The sequence below is a fragment of the Chinchilla lanigera genome, unplaced genomic scaffold (genome assembly GCF_000276665.1).
Source record: "Chinchilla lanigera isolate Chin_1 unplaced genomic scaffold, ChiLan1.0 scaffold00069, whole genome shotgun sequence".
Lineage (NCBI taxonomy): Eukaryota > Metazoa > Chordata > Mammalia > Rodentia > Chinchillidae > Chinchilla > Chinchilla lanigera.
The window spans coordinates 3,170,876-3,192,061 of record NW_004955470.1 but is presented as its reverse complement, the minus strand read 5'-3'; the positions used below and the strand labels follow the sequence as shown (position 1 = coordinate 3,192,061).

General features: G+C 38.1%; 1 protein-coding gene across 1 annotated transcript in view; it reads right to left on the bottom strand.

Moving 5' to 3' along the window:
• Positions 1-1,876: 1,876 nt before the first annotated feature.
• Positions 1,877-21,186, bottom strand: part of Bub1 (BUB1 mitotic checkpoint serine/threonine kinase) — a 37,388-nt gene continuing 18,078 nt past the window's right edge. The window contains exons 12-25 of the mRNA XM_005400628.2: positions 20,311-20,439; positions 20,109-20,219; positions 19,237-19,333; positions 18,205-18,286; positions 15,825-16,005; positions 13,899-13,986; positions 10,161-10,399; positions 8,907-9,050; positions 6,408-6,523; positions 5,941-6,102; positions 5,609-5,766; positions 5,341-5,515; positions 3,952-4,058; positions 1,877-2,267 (exon numbers count right to left, since the gene is read on the bottom strand). Coding sequence (XP_005400685.1) covers positions 2,072-2,267; positions 3,952-4,058; positions 5,341-5,515; positions 5,609-5,766; positions 5,941-6,102; positions 6,408-6,523; positions 8,907-9,050; positions 10,161-10,399; positions 13,899-13,986; positions 15,825-16,005; positions 18,205-18,286; positions 19,237-19,333; positions 20,109-20,219; positions 20,311-20,439 — 1,985 coding nt within the window. The 3' untranslated portion in view covers positions 1,877-2,071. The remainder of the gene's footprint in view (positions 2,268-3,951; positions 4,059-5,340; positions 5,516-5,608; positions 5,767-5,940; positions 6,103-6,407; positions 6,524-8,906; positions 9,051-10,160; positions 10,400-13,898; positions 13,987-15,824; positions 16,006-18,204; positions 18,287-19,236; positions 19,334-20,108; positions 20,220-20,310; positions 20,440-21,186) is intronic.

Sequence of the window (21,186 nt, the reverse complement as noted above, 5' to 3'; positions counted from 1 at the left end):
GGTTTTTCTCCGGTACTGGGAACTGAACTCACGACCTTGCGCTTGCCAGGCAGGCGCTTTGCCGCTGAGCTAAATCCCCAGCCCCTGATCTGCATTTTAATGTTACCCTATTGAAGAATTTGGCTGTGTGGCTTTTGCATATCTCCCCCTCAATACCCAATATACCTACTTTGGGGGAGCTAGAAGTTTTGGGAGGCATTTTGTTGCCATGTCTTCTCATGTTTCTAGTTTTGCTTTGTGCTTAGATATGTGGTCATTTATAGTGGACTCTGTTAATAGTATGGGGGATCTTTAGTCTGCTTTTCAGTGATGTACTGAGGGTGTGGTTAACTATTGCCTTTGCTGGTATCCAAAGCTCTAATCATGATTGTTAATATGGAGGATGGGATGAGGTATAATTGGCCTAGCACCCCATTCTCCAGGAATGGACCATAGCATTGTCAATGTCACAGGTATTGGTGTACAGAGAAAAGTTATTAATAGCAACAACTATGCATCCCTGACAATATCAAGTAAATCAGCAACGGTAGTATCTTCTAAGACAAATTGGATATTGACATAAGAACCAATAATGTATGACAGTAAACTTAGAAATCTACAATTATAGTATAAACCCTAAGACAAATCAAATACTAACATATAGCAAACATTTGCTTAATGCAATAACAATACCTCCACTAATGATAGAGAAGAATTCAACAGTGATAAGAGAGTTACCTAACTATATAGATTAATAAAACTCAGTGGTTACACTAGTATAGATACAGGGGCTAAGAATTAGAGAATGCAAAAAGATAAATTTGAAAAATTAAAAATGAGATGAGAAGGAAAAGAGAAAAGTGAAACAAAGGATCCCATTACCAGTATGGGGTAGGATATTTATAGAAGCAGAGAAGTTAACAGAAAAAAAAAGACATAGAAGATAAAAGAAAAAGAAATAAAGAATAAGAGAAAAATTAAAATAAAAAAGGAAAAGAACAAAGAAAAAAGGAATAAGGAAAAGTAGAAAGAAAAAGAGTCCAAAAATGGAAAAAAAATTTGTATTTCAAAATTAATAAATGGTTTCCTTCTAGGATTTACAGTTTTGGAGTCTAGAAAGTCTTAGTTTTCTGTGCATAGCCTTATAGCTGTGGGTTTGTAAGGCACACTCCATATACCAGAGGCCTCTCTGTTTACCCAGGCTATAGCAGTGTCCACGCTAAGGCATGTCTTTGCTTATGCTGGTGGATGGGGAAGGCAATCAGACCTCATATCTGTGCTGGATGTTTGCAGCATGGCAACAGCATAAGTACTTAATGCCGGCAAGCACTTTTATATTCAGCTGTTTCTGAGTGCAACTCAAGCCAAATCTGGCTTCTTCCTGTGGGTGTGGGGCCCATGTCCCTGTCTGTGGCAGTCTCCAGTGGCTCCCACTCAGTCACTGTGGGACAGTGCCATTGGAGCCATGAAGTGGTTTTTCAGTTGTTCTGAGCCCCAGATTTAAATAATCAGTTCCTTTCTGAACTGTTTGATCAAGTATTCTTGAGATATGGTGGGTGCCTTACATGTGAAAGGAGTCCCCTAGGATCAAAACCCCATATGGTTTTTGTAGTTCACAAATGCCATTGGCTCTGCTGCTGTTTTTCCCAGATCTCTCAGCCTCTAGCACTTATCTTGCTACTGGGGAGCCTGGCTCCCCTCCTGTGAGCTGCAAGAGCTGGGGAGAATCCAAGCTGTTTCCCTGTTTTCTCTGTGTTGTGGATTGTCTTTCCAACTTTTGTGTAGCTTCTAATTTTCCTGTTAGTTTCTTCCCTATTCTCCGTGAGCTGCTCCTTTTTTCTTGCACAGTTGTTATTTTCCAGTGTCTCAGTCTCACATTGAATTTTGTTACCGATCACCACTCCAACATTTTCTTTCTTGCTACATGGATTTTATTTTTAATTTATTTTTAATGAACATTAAAATAAACAATAAGTGTAGAAAAAAAATCAAACTTCAAAGTGAGAGGTTAGTGCTTACTTTGGCAGTACATATATACAAAGTGAGAGGTTAATATTTACAAAATAATTTCTGGAGAGTCCACATCTACCTTTTATTTTCTCAAACGCTTATATTCCAAGAGCAGTACAATTAGCCTGTTACGCAGAGTTTTAATCTTATTTGCATATTCTTCCTGAAACAGTTTCTTTAGCTTTTGCCTTAACAAATCCAAAGATGGAAGATGATGGCAATCTGGTATATTCAGCATGGTATGAAAAAATTCATTCCACATATCCAGATGAGGAAGCCTGAAGAGACAAAGCATTAATAATGGATCAAATGCACCTTCAACATGCACAGCAACCTTGCTTCTGCATCTGACTTCCCCGTGTTTAATAGGGCAACTGTCACCCACACCCAACTCAGCACGTAAGAATGATGGAAGTGTATCTACTGTAAATGAGAGAAATTAATGATCTGATAAAGTCGTTTTAAACACATCTTCCAAAAATATGGTATATTTTTTAGTAGTAGCTCTTTGGGGGAAAAACTTTCAAATTTTTTGTTTTTTAAGAAAATTTACTTGAGCTGGCCGTGGTAGTACATTTATAATCCCAGTTACTCAGGAGGGCAAGGCAAGAGGATCATGAGTTTGAGACCAGCCTGGGCAATATAGTGAGACTTCACCTCAAAAAGAAAAAGTAACATGTAAAAGAATATCGACCTATTTTTGGCTCACTGTCCAAAATGTGATAATCTGGTCACATGGTTCTAAGGAGCCCAACTGCACATGGGCCAAGGCCAGCAGACAGGCTAGATTGCCCAGAAAAGAGCATAGATTTAAGAGTTCTGGCTAGTACAGTGGTTAAAATTAAGGCAAAAACTGTACAAAGGCACAACACACTGCCGTTGTACTCCAGGTGGAAACTGAGTCTCTATCACAAAGCCTTCACGGGCTGGGCTTCAGGCTTTTCTCTACACTGGTGGCCAGAGATGAGAGCTTTGTGAACAACCACAGGGTCCTTCAATTGTGGGCAAGAGAAAGAATGAAGAACCTGCTACATTTGATGAGTCATTGTGCAGAAGAAAGCACAGTGCTAAGTTTTTCTCAGGCTAGAGAACCTAAACTTATGTATATTGTCACACGACATTTTATAAAATTACTACCTACTCTTCCTTTTTCTGTTTTTGAAAGGGGTTGGGAAGAGTGAGGGGAATCCCAGTTTAAATATTTTCAAGAAAGTATAAGCATATACTTTCCATTAGGTTGTACACGTAAGATTACCTTTTTGTGTATGTTTTTATAACTTGAAACAGTTAAGAGAAGTATAGGTATATAAGGAACATGCACGGAGGAAATACTCAGCTTAAACAAAACTACTACAGTGTACCCATACAACATTATGCCGGAAGAGTTACCCACACCCATTTTATAGATGAGAAAATAATCTCAGAAATGGAAGTCACATAAAGCCTGGACTCAAAACCCTGACCTGTAACAGGAAGCTGCTCTATACTACTTTGATTTACAAAGTACACTCATCTACATTATTTCCTTTGCTTCTTTTAAGAAACATCCGAGGAAAATAGAATCGGTGCTACTCCGATTTACATGAGAAGAAAACAAATAAGAAAGCAAAACCTGGAGGCTGTGACTTACAAGAGGTAACTTAGGCACAACTCAGTGACATTAGAAGAAGAGGTAACTAACAGGCCAGGAAAAGATTCTGAGTTTACAGGATGGCAACCGCCCAGCCAGGAGCTCACAGTGGTTCTAGGAGGCTATCAGATGCACCCTGTTTGTAAGTAGGGAAACAGAAGTGGTGATGCCATGTAACCTATTCACTGCTCAGAGCCAGGACTGTGCTCTGTCATCACACTGCCCAAGGCTCAGGTTGCTATGGGTGGCAGAGGTCCTTTATGCACCCGGTGGAACCTTCCATTCTGCTCTATGAATTCTCTTTTCGCTGTGGCATTAATGCTAACACTCACCTTCTAAAAATGCCGTCCGGTTTCCAGACTCCTCCCTCATTTTTTACTTTCATGTAAGTGCCAAAAAGCATGCAGTACACTGTTGCAGCAACACCAAAGTAATCAACCTGTCGAGAAAGCACAGGTACATGTGATTTAAACAGTAAGTTACACATAAGCATATTAAGATGTGCCAAACTAAGAACTCCCAGATTTACTTTTAAAGAACGCTGGAAGCCCACTGATACAACCCACCAGATGTCTATCCAAACTTGGCCTGAGGCTTCCACGGGCAGCACACCACCAGTGCTCCTGAGGTAGCCCCTGGGAAAGCCCTAGTCTTGAGCTAGGGTCTTTCTCCACTTCTTTCTGCCTCACAGAGGCAAACGCAACACTTGAATCCCTCAGTTTGAGAGTCCTCCCAGCTCCTTCCCCGGGACTCGGCGTTATTCTCTGACTGCTCCAAAGCCTGTCTGGCTGTGAGAATCACTCCTAACTGGAGCATGGTCCAAATCTGCAGGACAGCAGACTCTACATTTGCTCCTCCTAAGAAGTGCTAGACCAGCAGTCAGCAGCCTAAGGCTGCAGCAGGAAGCAACAGCATACTAAAAATAAGACTCCCCCCACTGCCTTCTTTATCATAGGCTCCTGTTGGCTGTGTTACTCCAAGTTCAAAACTTTACATCTACACTAATCAGAATTATCTTTACTTGTCACCTCATAATCTTTTTTTTTTTTTTTTTTTTGTCTTTTTGGGACAGGGTCTTGCTATGCGGTTCAGCCTGGCCTTGAGCTCACTTTGTAGCCAAGGGTGGCCTTGAATTCTCAATAATCCTCCTGCCTCAGCCTCCAGAGGGCTGGGATTACAGGCCTGCACCACCACACCAGGCTAATGATCCATTTCTAATACCTTTCGGATCAGGCATCCAGAGGATGCACCCAGAGGAAATCTAACTATGCCATCAGTCAAATCCACCTCCTCGTGTTTAGCGGCAGCAGAGTCCCAGCAGGGCCCTGGCTCAGCTCCCTGGAGTTGGCGCTGTGGGCCTCCCTGTTAGCTCTGGCCACAGAGGAGCCCAGCTAGTCTGCCTTCACCTTGACGGACCACACTGGGTCCTTACGGAGTGACTTGCTTTTCAAAGGGTTCACACACCATTACTTTTCTTAGAGAGAAAGTCCCAGAATCGATCTGTTTCCTTTCTCTGATAACAGAATCTGCAACTGAGTAACAAAAAGGGAATATTCTTCAGAAGCAGAATTTCATCTTCCTCCTCACCCTTGAGTTCCATCTCTCCTTCAACTGCTGCTCAAGAGACCAACTCAAACTAACCAGATTCCCAAATTCATTTTGAAAATCTGCTAAGTGCAATAAAGGAAAATGTTTTCAATTCTCTTGCTTTAGTTCCATACCTGGTAGTTCCATGGCTTATTACTGAGCATCTCAATACACTGAAAACCAGATGTTTCACACCGTGCTGTAAATGTAGTTCCTTTTGGAAAAAGTTGCATATCTATACTCTGACCCAGGTCAATCAGTGCCAAGCCAGCAGCTAAATCTTCATCCTCATCATCCTGCTCCAAAAATCTAAAACACGAACAAGGGCTAGGATACATGAGTACAGGTGAAAGGTTGCTAGAGAAATGTTAAGGAGAGAACCATGAGAAGTGCTACACTTGCCTGTTTCCCAGTATGAAATTGTCTGGCTTAATGTCTGCATGAATGATTTCACAGCTGTGGACTTGTTCAATCATGTAGAGCATTCTGATAGCGAAAGCAATGACGAGAGCTTGAGGCATCACTTTTTCAGGGGTATTTTTATAGAGGTTAATGGCATTCTAGAAACAACACAAATAGTGTCCTGAGTTGGTTGTGGAGAATTGATGACATTTCAAGTCAAGGGCTTGCCCCTGCCTATCATCCCTACGAGGCTCTAGCCACAAGATCTATGCAAAGATGCAAACCAAATGCACGTCAAATACACATTCATATTATAAAAACGAAACACTTACTAATAATGTTCCATAGCTATAGAGATCGCCTACTAAAATGCTACCATTCTGAAATAAATGGGCAGAATAGAATTTGATGAACATGTGTCGCACAGATGGCTTTAATCTCTCCATCAGCTGGGTCCCAATGTAGAATTCCCAGGGGCTGGCAGGCTTCTGGACCTGCAAATGAGATTAGGTATGTGATATCACAACCAGTCTCACACTGTGGAAAACAGTAACAAGAAAGCAACCTCCATCTCAATAGTAGGGTGGAAAGCACTGTCAAACACTGAATTGTTCTGAAGGGGCTTGCTGCAAGGTAATTTTAATGGCAAGGCAATTATGAATCATCATAAATTTTATTTCTTAATTGCTGACTAAAGACCTCAAAGAAAACATTATTGTCTTAAAAATAGAAAAAGATGACAAATTTAAATTGTAAAATTTATTTCTATACTGTACATAAAGCTACTCAAGTCATGTACCTTTAAAACACACTTCTGTTTATTTTTAGTGTCATTCACATCTCCATGGGTAGCTTCATAGACTTGAGCAAAGGCACCTGTTCCAAGAAGGTGATTGACGTAGACCAGCAAAGAACCTTGGAAGACAGAGGTGTCGAAATCACAAAAAGACTCAGAACATTAAGGACTTATTCAAAATGAAGAATTTTAAGAACTTTCTTGGTGCTTGAACTGCTTTAGTAAATAAAAATGGCTGTAGTCCCTTGGGAATGTTTTTCCAGATGCAGGTGAAAGTGAAGCAAATGCCTGCCACAAAAGAGCCTCCTTAGCCAACTTTCTGTCATAGAGGGGCAAGAGTAGCTTAGAAGGCCCTCATCTTCTCAGCAAGGTTCTCACATTTTAAAAGGAGTAACATGCTGCCTGCTCAGCATGACTGCTGAGATATTAAGAAAAGCAAATGGAAATCCTTGGGAAATGTATGTATTTTATAATAAAATAAAAAGGGCAAAACATAATGGTATCAATATTTATATTAATTTAAAATGTTTATCTACTTATTTCAGAATAGTTTTTGATTTATACAAAAGTTATAAAAAAGTAGAGGTTCTGCATATATTGTACCATTTCTCCTATTGCGAATTCTTTTATAACTATGGTATGTTTGTCACAAATAAAGAACCACAGAGCTATGTTACTATTAACTAAAATTCACACTTTATTCAGATTTCACTATTTTTCCTCATTATGTTCTATTTAGTCACTGTGTCTCTTAAGCTGCTTCTGGGCTGTAACAGTTTCTTAGACTATTCCTGTTTTTTATGACTTTAGTAGATCCAATGAATTTGGTCATGTATGTTATAAAATATTCCTCAAGTTGGGTTCATTTATGTTTCTCTGTGGTTCCACTGGGTTTATTGGTTTAGGGAGAAAGACCATAGAAGTGAAGTTGTAACAGAATCTTAAATTTAAAAAATTAAGACTCACATATTCAAAATCATATATGTCTAGTTTCTGGTCTGGCGTGTAAGGAACTTGAAAGTCATCATTCCTTCCTCACAATAAGAAAAAAGCTGACCACTAACAATCAACTATTTTTAGATTGATTAGAAAACTGAAGTCACAGACAAATTGCTGCCCTGACAAATGGGAAGAAAGACAGGCGGATACAGAGAATCACAGCTTGCCAGAGCAGGAGCTACTGCTGAAGACAGTAATGAGGGCACTACTGTGCAGAGGCCTGGACATCTCACACTTTATTTAAGAAGTCTCCAGAGAAACCCAAACATAACAAGGGAAACTAAACAGCTTAATCCCTTGCCAGACAAAAATAAAGTTCACATTAAGGCCTATTTGTCTTGGTTCCTTTTACCTAGTACATCAGGTCTGGGTAGAAGCAACCAAGATCATCTTCAATAAGTGAATGGATAAACACATTATATGGTACATCCATATAATGGAATATTGAGTGATTGAAAAGAGTTATCAAGTCACGAAAAGACACAGAGGAACCTTTACTGTGTATTGCTAAGTGCAAGTCTGACAGACTACAAAATGGTATGATTCTAATGGTGTGATATTCTGGAAAAGATAAAACTGAAGACAGTAAAAGGATCACTGGTTGCCAGGGGTGTGGTGGTGGTGAGTGGGGCGGGGATGAATAGATAAAGAACTGGATTTTTAAGGCAGTGAAACTATTCTGTATGGTACGAAATGAAGGCTACATGCCACGTATTTGTTCGATATATAAACTCCATAGAATGTATCCCCACAGTACACTGTGAACTGTAACAATGATGTGTCAGTGCTGGCTATCAATAACAAATATAAACAGCACGTGCATGTAGGATGTTAATAGTAGAATCTGTGTGTGTCTGGGGTGGGTACATATTGGGAACTCTGTACTTTTCCTCTCAATTTTTCTTTCAGCCTAAACTTGCTCTGAAAAAAACAAAGCCTATTAAATTAAAAATAAAAAAGTATATTGTGAAAATCCTCACTCCTGTCATTATCTCCATCCGTCCGGTTTCCCACTCATAGTAAGTTAACCATTTTAGTTAATTATCCTTCAAAAGTTCTCCGGAAATGCTATCAATTAGAACACAAATTATCATTTTCCTTTGAACAAAAAATTAGCATGTGATAATTTTCTGCCCTTTTCATTTAATAGTATGTCTTGGAGACCATTCTACATCACTACAGAATAAGTTTCCTTGTTCTAATACCAATGCCTATATTTTACTATAAATTCTTAAAAGTGTGGTTAGGTCTTAAAAGTGAACGGTTAGGTCTTATGCAATTTTAATTTTGATAGACCTTGCTCCATTGCCCTTTACAAGTTAAATACACTATAGTCCCAACAGCAATCACAATCTTATAGCCCTGGCTTAATAAAATTTCTGAACTTAATTCTGTAGCTATAATTATTGAAGGGTAAGGGAAGAATTTCCATGCACACAAGTTACCATCAACTTCACATAAACAAACAGGAATTTAAAGTTACATTACCCATATAATTCTTACCCAATTGAAATTCAGTCTTGGGCTTGATAGCTGGAAGTTTACATTGCCATTCGAAAGTATTTGGGTAGGAACTCACTGGTTTAGAAAGCCCAGATAAAAGTTTGAGAATCAATTCCTCATCCCATGGGTTTTCTATAATGAAGTCTTAAAGGAATGGGAGTAAAAAAGAGATATAAATTCAAGGATTTTATCCAAGAAAGTTTAGATAAAGTAAGTGGAAACATTGATTAAATAAAATTTATCCTTTATAGAGCACTGATTCAAATAATAAAGGACTTTTAAAAATTGATAGCTCTGCAATCGATTATTTGTCATTTTACATCTAAAAGTTTAGATAAATATTCTGTTGTGACAAAAAGGTCAAAGCCTCACTTTGCTCACTTGGAACGGCTAGATCCTGCTTTAACATAATAACGGCTGCATGTCTTAAAGGCACGATTGGATATTGCCTCCTAATGTGCTCAGACAGGCATATTTTCCTCAACTGCTTCTCTCCTTACCTTGACAGAACACTACATTACCTAGATGGAAATCTCATGTATGAAATATATTTTGGGAAACAATCTCTGAAGAGAAGACAAAGTTTTCTCTCTAATATAGTTTTATAAAATTTCTACTAGTGGCAATTACGAAAGGCTAACCCAGCATGGCTATCATGTGCTTAGCGCTGAGAATGTGCAGAACACTCTTCTGAGTATTTCACATTTATTAACTCAGTTCGTTCTTACAATGAGCCTCTAACGTAGGTACTAGCATACCCTCCACTTTAAAGAAAAGGAAAAAGGAACAGAAAATTGAAATAATCTTGGTCAAAACCACATGACTACTTAGGTGGAGGAGCTAGGATTAGAACACAGTCTTATGACCTAGCTAGTCTATCCTCAGTCTGTGCTCTCAGTCACTACGCATTACTGTTTCTACGTACCAAGGGGCAGAGAACTGTCTTTTTAACCTTGGGCCTCACTTGACTTTTTTTTAGATGGGGAAAACAGTACTAGTTAATTGTCTGGCACATTGCAGACCGTTATATTCCAATTCCCTCTTCCAACAGTTATCCCAGTATCTTCTAAAATTAAAATGGATTGATCTTCCAAGTAGGCTGCTACTTCATTGCATTGTAATGTAGTTATGAGTTTTGTCTGAACTTATGTTCTACTCAATGACATTCACGGTCCCATTATGAGTTGTCTCATTGCACAGCTTTTCCATGCTACTGTCTTCATGGTATAGCTCAGATTGGGCATCTGTACATACCTGCAGCTTTAACATTCCTAAGTGAGCTGCTCTGCATCCATTCTGTGTGGAGTCCAGCACTGGCCTCCAGTGGGGCCTCCACAATAGCAGGGTCAGTGTCTGTGAGTTTACAAGCCTCCAGGCCCCTCACTGCTTCCTGGGTGATCATACCACCTGCAGCAGACTGCCTCTGATGCTGTAAGGATGCTGAAGACATGTCTGTTAGGAGTGCTTGTTCTGGGCTTTCCTCTTGAATTGGACTAGATATTTGAAAATCATAGAGAAAACAATAATTTCACATGAGGAGAAGCCTAGAGGGTTGGAGTATAAGAAAGTCCCACCAAAGTTTCCTTTTCATGTGAGGAATGACATTTAAAATGGCCTCATAGGCCAAGAGTTGATTAAATCATTTTCTTTAGACAAATATACGCAAACATACAGCTAGTATGGTAGGGATAGCAATAAATCAAAGATGTGACAATATATTAGGATAAATAGGTGTGGTACACTGGGTATTCTTTAACAAGAAATGACAGGAGAAATGCGTTTATATCCACAAGTTGAATCTAAGCAGCAGTTCTATAATCAAGACTGAATATTTAAATTCATTTTAAAAATGGCTTTTTTTATAACATTGAGAAAAATAGAAAATGTCAATCATATAATCCAACAATTCTGATATAATTCCATGTTCGTGTGTATACACACACACACACACACACACACACAAACACACATAGAGAAATGTGTGTATGCCCAAGCACACACATAGAATTGACCCTTATTCACAGATTTCATATTTGTGAATTCACCTACAGCTAAAAATGTATTGGTAACTCCCAAATCAATATGCATGCAATTTTGGAGTCATCTGCAGATTTGAAGAGTGATGAAAATTTGAGTCATCCAACATACTCTCAGCTTGGGTCAAACATAGTAACACTGTTTTATTGCTCAGCTCTCAGATCATCTTCCTTATGTGGTATAATAACATTTAAAAAATTATATTCTTGTGCTTTTTGTTGGTGATTTCACTGTTAAATGTCCCCATGTACAGCACTGACATGCCATTTAATGTTCCCAAGTGCAAAAAGGCTATGGTGTGCCTTTTGGGGAAAATACTAGTATATTAGCTAACCTTCATTCAGGCATGAGTTACAGTCTTGTTGGTTGTGAATTCCATGTTAGCAAATCAGCAATATATATTAAATAAGGTGTCTTTAAACTAAAATGTGACCAGAGGCCCATAGGGCTGCGTATTTCCGCTAGGAACAATAGTTCAGTATTCACTACATCAGTGTTTGCATGATTTCATAAAATATATCTACAGAGAACAATGACAATTGATTGTATATTACCCAACTCTACACACATACCCCTATCTATATCCATGTATGCACAAATATGTAAGTGATTTTACATGAATATATTTATACATGCTATTTCATACATTGTTATTTCTATTCTTGTCATAAACATTTTTCTTCCTGTGAACTAGAACAATTTTTTTTAGTTTAGATTAGTTTTAGACTTTTACTATTAATTCAATTCCAGCCTTCATTTGGATTTCACGTTATTTTCACTACTACCTTCTTCTGCTTCAGGATCCAGTTCTGGATGCACACTGCATTTAGTTCTCATAGCTCCTTATTCTTTTCTCACCTGTGAAAATTTCTTAGTCTTACTGTTAAGGTCTGAATCTAAAATGTCCTCAAAAAGCTCATGTGTTCACAGGTGGGGTTTCTGGAAGGTGACTGGGTCATGAGGAGCCTTCCTTCCTCAGTGGCTTAGCTCACTGACAGGTTTATACTTTGATGGCACTATTGGGATTGAAGGAAAGTCAGGAGGTAGGAGCTATTTGAAGAGAGTAGCTCATGGGAAGTGTGTACTTGGGGACGATATATTTTCCCCGTCCCTTCCTCTTTGGGCTTTCTCTGTCTCTTTCTCTCTCTGCTTCTTGGCCACCCTGAGGTAAGCAGCCTCCTCCTGCATATGCTCCTGCCACAGTGATGTTTCTGCTTCGCCTCAGATCCAAAGCACTGGAGCCGGTGGACCATGGGCTTACCTAATTTCATAACACCCTGACAGTTTCAAGGTATTGGGGGTTTCTCTGTTTTCCTAATGACTAGACTGGCATTAATGGTTTCTGGGAAGGACATCGCAACAGTGCAGTGTCCTTCTCACTGTATGATATCAGCATGTATGACCATGGCTTATACCTGGTGATGTTAAACTTGATTGTTCAGAGAGGGTACTATTTGATCTGCCAGGTTTCTCCATATTGCTACCATGATTTTAATGACTGCATACCATTTAATCCAGTAGATGTACAACTCTATGGTTCTGAGATCTTGAACATATTGCCAATGTTTTATATTACAACAAAATAGATATTAGGCATATCCATACACACTGAAGAAAATTTTTCCAATACTTATACATTGCTCCTAGTAACATGACTGCCCAAATTACTGTTGATGCATACATGATTCACAAAGCTTTTTCCTTTCTCCTTGAGAATCTGAGTTTAACTTTTCTACTCCCTTCCCTTTGAAAACCTGAAATGATAGAGGATCACTCTCTGAGCTTCATTTTCTGCTCACCACGCTGTAATGCCATCTGTTATAAAACCTCTCAATGAATGAAGAGGCATGATCAAAACTATGGTAAATGCAATTCACAATGTCTAAATCTTGGAAGTGGCCCATGTGTCTATCAATAGACGAAAAGATAAATACAATGTGGTATTTGTATACAACGGAGTACAACTTTGCTATAAAGAAGGTAAATTTGAGTCATTTGTAGGAAAATGGATGCAAGGTGAGACCATAATGTTAAGTAAAATAAATCAAGCATATAAGCTTAAATAATGCATAGATGTTTTTATATGAGAAACCCAAAATATAAATAAAGAGCAAGAGAAAAGATAATAGGAAATAGATAAATCTTTTGCAAATGGGAAGGAGACCAAGAAATGGAGGGAAGGGATGTAAAAAAAAAATTAAGATGTGTTACATACATATACTAACTGCACAGAATGAAAGTAATCATTATGTACAGCAAACATGTACTAATAAAAATAGAAATAAAAAAGTATGGTGAATGCCACTGCCAAGTGCCACCCAGTGGAAAGGCAGACTCAAAAGTACTATGGTATGTTCTCATCAACCTTATTCACTGGATCTGGTACCACACAACCTGTGGCTCTTCCCCGAAGTAAAAATGACAATGAAAGGTAAATGCTTTTAATCAATTCAGGCCAAAACAGTGCCACTGAAGACAGTCATGAAAGAGGACTTCCAGAACTGCTTCAGAAAGTGGCGAGAACAATGGAGCAAGTATGTTCAAACTGAACGACAGCATTTTGAGGGGGATTAATGTCATTGTGTCTTTTACTGTCATAAAATGTTATTTAAAGATTCACTGTAGTTTTGATCAGATCTTGTAAAGCAGCAGTTATATTTGCTGAGTTCTGTACTAGTCGTTGGTAACGTGATTTGCAGCTCCACTTGAAATTAGTGGAACTTGGTTGCAGAAAATGTTCCACAGGGATTCTCGCTTACCCCAGCTGCTTCTGTCAATGTCTAATACAGCAAGTGTCAGGCCTTTCACTGTGTTTATATTCACGACAGTACCTTCTGACTTAAAGCTTTCAATCAATAAAACCTTTAGTCCTTTACAGTTGAATTTGGGTCTTCTATTACATCTTAAAAAGCGGAGCTCAAATGAGAATAGAGAGAATTACACAATACACAATACCTGAACTTCCTCTCTTTTGAGGGCTCCACCATGTTTTCCTTACAGGAATCCACAGCCATAGGAGTGCATTGTGCTGCTACCACATTTTCTGAAGCATACAAACAATTAATTAGAGACAGATACATTACATGGACTTGCATGCACGTATACTATTTGAAATGGTTACTTACAGAGCCTGGGATTCCCTTTTATATTGACTTTTATTAAGTTCAAAATAGTGTTCCATGGTAAATAGTACTATAAGATTGAAGGAAAATGGGGAAAAATTCACTTTCTTAAGTGAATTTTACTACTACTAATAGTAGTATACATGAACATTTCAACTCTCCACATCTAATCCACAATGATTAAGGAAAAAGGATTCCAGAGGAAGGCAGGTCCACTGAGGACAGGCTGCCCAGACCACGGGAGGACACTGGTACGGGCAGCAGGGCACACGCAGTACCAGGAGATTGTGATGAGGACATGGAGAGTGACAGCTGTGACATTTCCAGAAGGCAGATGTTTGTGTCTGTCAGTTTAACAAGTTTCACTGAATCAGTAAGCACTTAATTGATTGAAATGATTTAAATATCGGCAATATTTATCTATCACTGTTGGCTTTAACTTAAAAAATATGTACCTATTGATATTAGGACCAAAATATAGACTAAACTTCTACCAAGTGATATGAACACGACACACTGTAAATTATCACTAGATTAAATTTTATCAGTTTCTCACTGAATGGACATTAATACTTTTTAGTACGATAACATTAGCTTCTGCTTAGACAACTAGAGAGGCAGATACCGTATGAACAGCCAATACTGACTTCAGTTTTCCTCAATGCAAAAGCTTTAAATATTTTTATTCAAGTGGCAGGCTTATGATGGCATTTCACAGCAGTTCGTTTCAATTAAATTCTCCTCTAAGAGTTAGAAATGTATCATATTGGGTTAGTACTCTAAGAAAATATCTTTTTTTCTTAGTCAAACACATTTAGGTATACATACAGGCTGATTTTATTACAAGATGCTTCCATCTAGTGAAGTGACATTCTTTGACAGTTTTTCCATGTTTGCTTTGGTGAACAATGGTTATTTTTTAAAAAGTACCAACAGGGATATAGTTTGGCTGATACAATAGTAGTCATCAAAATGGTAAAGTGGTCCCAGATCTCACTGCATATTTTGTAGGTTGGTAATTAGTGGCTAATAATTATCTATGCTCAATGCAATGTCACATATTAGGGTTCAATTTAGATAATGATCTTTTATATACAGGTGTTGTATTTGGGGTGGGGTGAAAAGAAGAACTATTTGAGTTTCACCATTACTGTAAGTCAGATCATTAACAACAACCAAAAAATTATGATATTCTATGTGTAGTATACTTGGCTACATAACTAAGATAAGATTTCTTGATACATGTGAAGGACTAAATCTGGGCATTTGTTTTTCATTAAATTAGAAAATGTTCATTATTTTTAATATTCAAATAATTTAATCTGAAGTGATCTGTTTTAAAAACATAACATAAACATATTCTTATGTAAATGAGCTGTACTTTGTGTATTTGTCTTTAAATATTCCTATTGGAGCCAGGCGTGGTGGTATATACCTGTAATCCCAGCACTTGGGAGGCTGAGACAAGAGGATTGTTGTGAATTTGAGGTCAGCCTGGGCTACAGAGTAAGTTCGAGGCCAGTCTGAACTACATAACGAGACCCTGTCCCCCTGCCCCTACAAAATGTTCTACGTAAATTATTTTTTAAATACAGACTTTATGGAGACAGTATGCCAAAAGAAACAAAGAAATAAATAGATTTTAAGCTTCTTTACAATCTTCAAACTTTCTCTTCTCTTTAGAATTTTTAAGAACTCTAATATGTATTAAAATACAGAAGTTCATAGAAAACAGATGCTACAACGATGTAACAGGTACCTTTATCTTGTAGAATGTGCACTGAATCTGCTGGAAGTCTGTGGAATGGTGTGGATGCAAGTCGGGCAGCGGATGCAAAGTCTCCTATGCTTTCAGGACTGGGTGCCAGGGTTTTATTGTAGCGAATACCCCAGACTGTTGAATCATCCAAAAACTCTTCAGTGTGAGGCTGAGGCACTTCCTGTAACAGAGGATGAACTATAACAAAGCAGAAATCTTTGTGTTTTTATGAAATTTAACACATTAACACCTTAAGATCAAGCTGGGAATGGTAGCGCAGGCTTGTAGTCCCAGCTATTTAGGAGGCCAAGGCACAAGGCTTGCTTGAGCCCAGGAGTTCAGGACTAGCCTGGGCAACATAGTAACACTTTATCTCAAAAACAAACAAACAAACAAAACCAGAAAAGCAGTTTCAAGATATAAAAAAAATATGTAATAAAAAAACCAATCTTTCATTTTTAACACAGCTCATTGGAGCCACATTGCAACAAGGGTCACATTTTTTTGGTCTTCAGTTTCTATAGTTTTCTTTAAATTAGGAAAAAAAAAGGTCTAGATTTATAGAAAAGTTACAGAGAAGTATAGAACTCTCTTATATCCTTTACTATGTGCCCTCCAAGTCAACCTCAGTACAACTCTGTACATTTGTAAAAACTAAACAATACTAGTAACTATAGGCTTTATTTGGACTTATTCGTCTCATTACACTTGGGGGATACATGCTATCAGCATGACATTATTTCCTGGTGAGCTTAACTCAATCATTTGATTAGATATCTGCAGTTTCCCCACTGTAAACTATTTTTCTCTTTCCCTACTCTATTTATTAGAAACAAGTCACCATATCTTGCCTACACATAATTAACAGTGAATTAAACTCCACCTTCCAGAGGGAAATCATCAAAGAATTCATAGATTAATGTTAAACTGCCATAGTAACTAATAATTTTGATGAGATAGTTGGAAGCCATGCAAGTACCTTGCTTGTTCTTACTGTTTTCCTTACTAAAGTTAGCATTCACCCATGGATTTCACCTGCATAATTATTACTGTGGGGTCCTAATGGTGACTTTCTATTGCCACTTATTCCTTCTACATCATTTTGAATTCTTCTGTAAGGAGGATTTATCCTTTCCCCCACACTGATTTATATCAATAGGGATATTTATTTTATTTCTTGGGTTAAAATCCAATATTCCTTTATTCTACTTATTTTCTTGTTCAAATTGTTCCAGTTTCAGTCATTGGCTTCTTCATGTTTGCTCCTGTGTTCTTTTGTTATGCTCAACGTTTTTCTTTTAGAAAATATAAAACCCCAGACCACTTCCTTAATTTGTAGTTTTTTTTTTTTTTTAAATGCTCTGGCCCCTAGAATCTGGCATTTCTCCATGAATATTATAGGTCAAGTTTTGAAGTCTGTGGGCAAAGACAGAAACTGCTGAGTCAGAACCGTACTTGATAATCCTCTTCAGTTGTCCTTAAAATGCCATGGATGATTTTTACACATTCTGCATTATCTTCATAAATCCTGTCATCTATCATTACTTCCAAGATTGGAAGAAAAACTGCCCGGTTGTTTCTTTGGGTGGATGAAGGATAAAACACTGCCTTATATTTAGCATCAGATATACAGAAAGAGCATTGTGGATTTTTTGTCAGAGCATTTACAGTTGAATAGTTCAGTAAAATATACCTTCAAAGTGATGGCACAATCTGAAATCTAGTCCATTATTTGGGAAATTTTTAAGCTTAAATGATTATGAGAAGAATTAGAGAGCTGGGCATCAGTTTATTCCAAAGAATCCACTACTCCTAAGAATCCAGATTCAGCAGGTTCTCAGCAAGGCTGGTGATAACAGCTCCTCTCGCTGATTCATCACAGCCAGAGGACCAGGTAGTAGGTGGAGAAAAAGCATACCACAAGGAACACTGGAGCCTGGATGAAGCCAAACATGGCTGAACACAATGGCTACTACAGGAGAAGAATGTAGTGGGCCAGCAAATGGGGGAAGCCTGTTGGCTGAGGTATGCTAACGACTGGCCATTTTAATTTGACTCAGCTTTGGTGTGTTTCTTACTATTATTCCACTATGGGCCTTGCTTCCTATGTGTAGGAAAAACATATACCCTCAGATGGTTTCTCCTAGCTAAAAGGAATGCTCTTTAAAGGCAAGAATCATAGCCAGTTTGTCTGACACATAATAGACATTCAAATTATTGTTGAATAATGTTCTAAAAGACACACATTCCTCAAAGAACATTGTATTTTCCAGCCCAATTCTGTGTCATCATACTATTTGATTGGCATAATCACTTGGTATAACAAACAAGAAAGGGTGGCAAGACCCATTTCACAGATTAGAACTAGAGATTTGCTTACTTTTGGTTTTGAAGGAAATGCACTGATAGAGCGTTCTCCAAAGGTCCTGGCTCCTATGGGCTTATTTTTAGGCTGTGGTAATCTAACAAAAGATTTGCAAAATTATAAATATTAAAATATATTAAATAAATGCTATCACTTAAGTGTTAGAAAAATTTCCCACTTAATCCTATTTAATGAGTTGACAGTTTTATGGAGATTCTTTACTTTTACAACAGTTCTAGCAAAACAGTACAAATTGAGTTAACTATGTAAATATAAGTTGACATATTTACTTAAGTGAGGGTAGAAAATATTTGTTATGCTGAGTTCCTAGCATTAGGAGCAAAAGAATTAGGAGCATTATAATGTCACGTACCATTTTATTTCTTATTCCTAGCGTCTAGCCTAGGTGTGGGACTCCTCTCTGCAAGTTAGCCATGCCTGCTTTCTATCTCAATATGAATTTCTTTTATGCTGTATCTATACTTCACCCTGACACTTCCTTTTCCATGGTTTAAACTAGTAACAGTGACAGAATTCCTAGAGCTACCCTACTCTACCCTGGGACATGGCTCTCTAAGGTAATGTCCTTCCACCTTAAAATATATTCTCTCTGCAGCATTATTCAACATAACATACTTCTTTTTCTACATTATTAGTCCTGCAAATATGAAGACCACATATAGATACCTGTATTGGTAGATTCATCCACACTTAATATAATTTCAAATTCACAGACTCCCTCAGTTCTCTGACAACCTATAATCAACGACACTTTTCTCTTTTCAATTATGCTTTACTTTGGAGGTCTGCTCTCTTGGAACTCCAGCATAGGAATGCAGACTGAGAGAACTTTGGAAACAAGTTCCTCCTGGTCACGTGATCAAAAGCTCACAGGTGGCGGAGCTAGGACGAGAGCTTAGACCATCTGGTCCACATTTCCCGCTTCTCCGCCCCACTGCCTTGAATTCTGTAGACGCTTCTGCAGTATGCTGGGGCATTGTGGTAACACATGTCCCTTTTAATGTTATCTTAACTATGTTTCTTTACCCATAATTTTCTTTGTTTCCATCTTCAAAAATAGGAAAACCATCTGGCAAAGAAATAATCTTATTGATTCCCCAAGCCCCAGAGGAATTTGCATTTTCTGAAAGAGAATAAAAAAAACAGCATTTCATTATTGTCCTAGAAAAACACACTATCTTTTATGCTAAACTTCAACTACAAATAAGGTAAAGAAATAACAGTTTATAGAAAAGAACTAGAATGAGTTTTTAAACACCAGTGTGACAAGTCACTCTGTAGCGAGGTGAAGTGACTTAACCACGGTCACTGGGTCTAGCATTTAGGCCCGAGTTCTCATCATGTATAAAGAATAATGTTCACCATTCTCCTATGACAGTACAATTGTCATCTGACTTAATAAAAGCTCTCAATGGTTTTGTTTTTCATTTCCTTTAAGAAAAAAAAATTAATCTTTCAGCTTTAGATTTCTAGTGCTCCCAAGTCTAACTGGATCTCGCTTACCTTTTTCATAATATCCGGTTCCCAGCATGAATCCCCTAATTCTAGACAAGTGGACTAGATGCTGGCCTCCGACACTTCACCTTGCCACCTCTCTATCAGGAAGGGCTCCAGACATACCTTGCATATTCAGGCCCTCTGGACTATTCCTAATCATGGAATTTTTAAAAACACTCAATTGTAATAATAATAATAATAATAAAAAAACAAGAAACGTAAAATCTATTGCACACATTGTAACCATGTCAAACTGTCACATTTTTATTTCATGCACCCCTTGCCCATATATGATGGGCAAATCAAGGGCACAAGCACAATCTCATATAATCCTTCACAATGCCTGTGGCAACCTCCCACAATGCTATGTACTCACTAGCTTTTAAATAATGAATAATTACTTTGAAACTGGGCTTCAAATGCATCTTCATTTTGATCTAGAGATGGCCATTCATCTTTGTCATCAGAAATATCAGGAAGTGTAGGAGCCTGAAACATATTCATGATGAAACCTTAAAGAGCAGAAAGAATACTTGTCAACAGGCGGAAAAAGAGCGTCCATTAATTTGTTGCAGTCACCACACGCCTACCAAAGTGCTTTACCTAATGCTTCTTTTGTGTGCACGGTAGGTGATGGCTGCACTTTGGATGGTGTTGCCTGAGCCATTCCCAGTGATGTGTTTGGAGTAGTGTGAAAAGAACTTGTGCTAGTGACCTTATGTGTTTCACATCCTGGCACAGGAAGAGAACAAAACACAGTATCAACAGCCAAATCATAACATGTTAAATGGGACACAATTACGGTAATTTATTAAATTCTATTTGCTATTGTACTAGTTATCATGAAAGATTTCCATTATTATATTTCAGACTTATTGTTGTAAGAGTACTAGGAAGTAGGGGAAGGCAAGATTTATCCTTTTGCAGAAAAGCAAATGAAGATTCAAAGAGATTATGTGTTTGGCCTGAGCATGAGCCAAGGTAGCAGTTTTGTTGACAATAGCATCCTTAGCTCCACAGTATCTTAAGTATTACATGCTCATAGTCACAGCGTAAATGTTCTCCCATATTATATTGTACATCTTAAGACCATATGATAAATATTATAAATCTTAAGACCACTTTCCATCACAGCTGGAGCCAGACGCTAGTGGATAAGGCCTGCACACCCTGGCCCTGTTTGCTCAGGTCTCAGCTTCTTCCTCCTCCTTCCCCAGGTCACTCTGCAGCACTGGCCTTTGCTGGGCTTAGAACACACCTGACACATTTCTGCCTTAGGGCTTGGTACTTGCTGTCCTCTTTTCCTGAGGTGGGTTCCCCAAGGTGGCACACCTGACTAAGGTCCTTTACCAAATATCACCTTCTTTTCAACATCTTTACTTGCTTCCTTTGCTGAAATTTCAATCCTCCCATGCCAAGAATAGCACTTTCTTTTGGTAAGGATGTTCATCTTTTTGTTAATGACTGCATCTTTAAGTG